The 1951-nt window shown below is 39.1% G+C and overlaps 1 protein-coding gene across 1 annotated transcript in view; it reads left to right on the top strand.

Moving 5' to 3' along the window:
• LOC102209495 (multidrug resistance-associated protein 4-like) overlaps window positions 1–1951 on the top strand; it is a 24480-nt gene that overhangs the window by 17970 nt on the left and 4559 nt on the right. The window contains exons 20-21 of the mRNA XM_005744282.1: window positions 103–222; window positions 745–855. Of these exons, the coding sequence (XP_005744339.1) occupies window positions 103–222; window positions 745–855 (231 nt within the window). The remainder of the gene's footprint in view (window positions 1–102; window positions 223–744; window positions 856–1951) is intronic.

Below are 1951 nucleotides of genomic sequence, written 5' to 3' on the forward strand. Positions count from 1 at the left end.
GCTTATTTTTATTCCGATCCTATCATAAACTCATCATTTTAAACTGTAGGTTCAATGACGCTGGCTGTTTAACAGTTTCTCACAGCTAATCTTTTCCTACAGCGCGGAGTCCAGTCTTCTCCCACCTGTCCTTGTCTCTTCAGGGTCTTTCCACCATCAGAGCCCTCAAGGCTGAGGAGAGGTTAAAGAAGGCATTTGATGCCCATCAGGACCTGCATTCAGGTTTACTCTTTATGAACTATTTATGGATGGTTAAAACTAAGATTTTTTAGCTGATTTTAAAGGAATTTCAAGCGATAAAGAAAACTACTCATAGTTCCAAGTAGAACTGGAATTCTGGATAATTTGCTCTCAGTCTGTCAATGAATACCTTCTGGGAGCATATTTGTAAAGGCATTTTCCCCTCTTAAGAAAGGTTATCACAGGTCAATTCAAAGTTGATCATTTGCTTAACTATCTCTCCTAAGAGGCCTTGGGAAGATAAGCTATGCGTCTCCAGCTGAAAAAAAGTTAAAAATGTTGTAAATCAGTAATGATAGCGAAGAAGCCTGGAAGACTTTAATTCAGTTTCATTTATATGACAACAGTCACCTCAAGGCGCTTTATATTGTACAAATCGCTTTATAATAAATTACATGTGTGAGATATTTGGGTCTCATGAAATGTCTTGTAAAGTGAACCTGCTCAAAAGATTAACCTGGTCATCTTCTTTATAATGAAATGCATTTTTTCGTCTCGTTGCAGAGGCGTGGTTTTTGTTCCTGATGACCTCCCGCTGGTTTGCACTACGCCTTGACAGCATTTGCTCCATATTCATCACTCTCACAGCATTTGGCTGCATCTTACTCAGACATGGTGAGGAACTAAAGCACCATGCAGACAAACTGTCTCACAACAGGTGCCTTATATTGTAAGGTAAAGAGTCTGTAACGATACAAAGAAAACCCCAACCATCAGAGGACCCTCTTAGAGCAAGCACTTGGCGACAGTGGGAAGGAAAAAAATCCTTGATTTATTTTATTACAGCGATTATGTATGCTGTAGGTATTAAAGGTACTGTACAATGTTTTGAATATCAATCTATCAGACTCTAATTTGTACATGTAAATAGAGAGTCCTCTTAACACACTAAGGTTAGTTATAGAGTTCCACAGGGTTCGGTGCTAGGACCAATTCTGTTTATATTATACATGCTTCCCTTAGGCAGTATCATCAGAAAACATAGCATACATTTTCACTTCTATGCAGATGACACCCAGCTTTATATATCTATTAAGCCAGATAACACACACCAATTTGTTAAAATACAGGAATGTCTTAAAGACATAAAGACTTGGATAACGTCTACTTTTCTGCTTCTAAATTCAGATAAAACTGAGGTTATTGTACTCACCTATAAAAATCTAACCCTCCAGTAACACTGTGAGGAATCTTGGAGTCATTTTTGACCAGGATATATCATTCAGTGCATATATGGTTAACAAACGTGTTGGACTTCCATTTGCGGAATCTGGTTCAAATTAAAAACATCCCGTTTAAGTGATGCTGAAAAACTTACTTCTAGGCTGGACTATAATTCCTTATTACCAGGATCTCCTAAAAATGTCCTAAAAAACCTTGAGATGGTCCGCAATGCTGCAGCAAAGATACTGACAGGGACCAGACCAAGAGAGCACATTTCACCGACACTGGTTTTTCCTCATTGCATCCCTGTTAAATCCGGAATCGAATTTAACATACAAGGTCTGGAATAATCAGGCCCCATCTCATCTTAAAGACCTAATAGTACCCTATCAACCCATTAGAGCACTTCGCTCTCAGACTGCAAGCTTGTTTGTGGTTCCTAGAGTATTTAAAAGTAGAATGGGGGGCCGAGCCTTCAGTATTCAGGCCCCTCTTTTGTGGAGTTTGTATTCAGGACAGGGCTCTAGACTAACTTTTTGCCATGGGC

Source organism: Pundamilia nyererei, unplaced genomic scaffold, assembly GCF_000239375.1.
Source record: "Pundamilia nyererei isolate P.nyererei 1_Seehausen unplaced genomic scaffold, PunNye1.0 scaffold00141, whole genome shotgun sequence".
Taxonomy (NCBI): Eukaryota; Metazoa; Chordata; class Actinopteri; order Cichliformes; family Cichlidae; genus Pundamilia; species Pundamilia nyererei.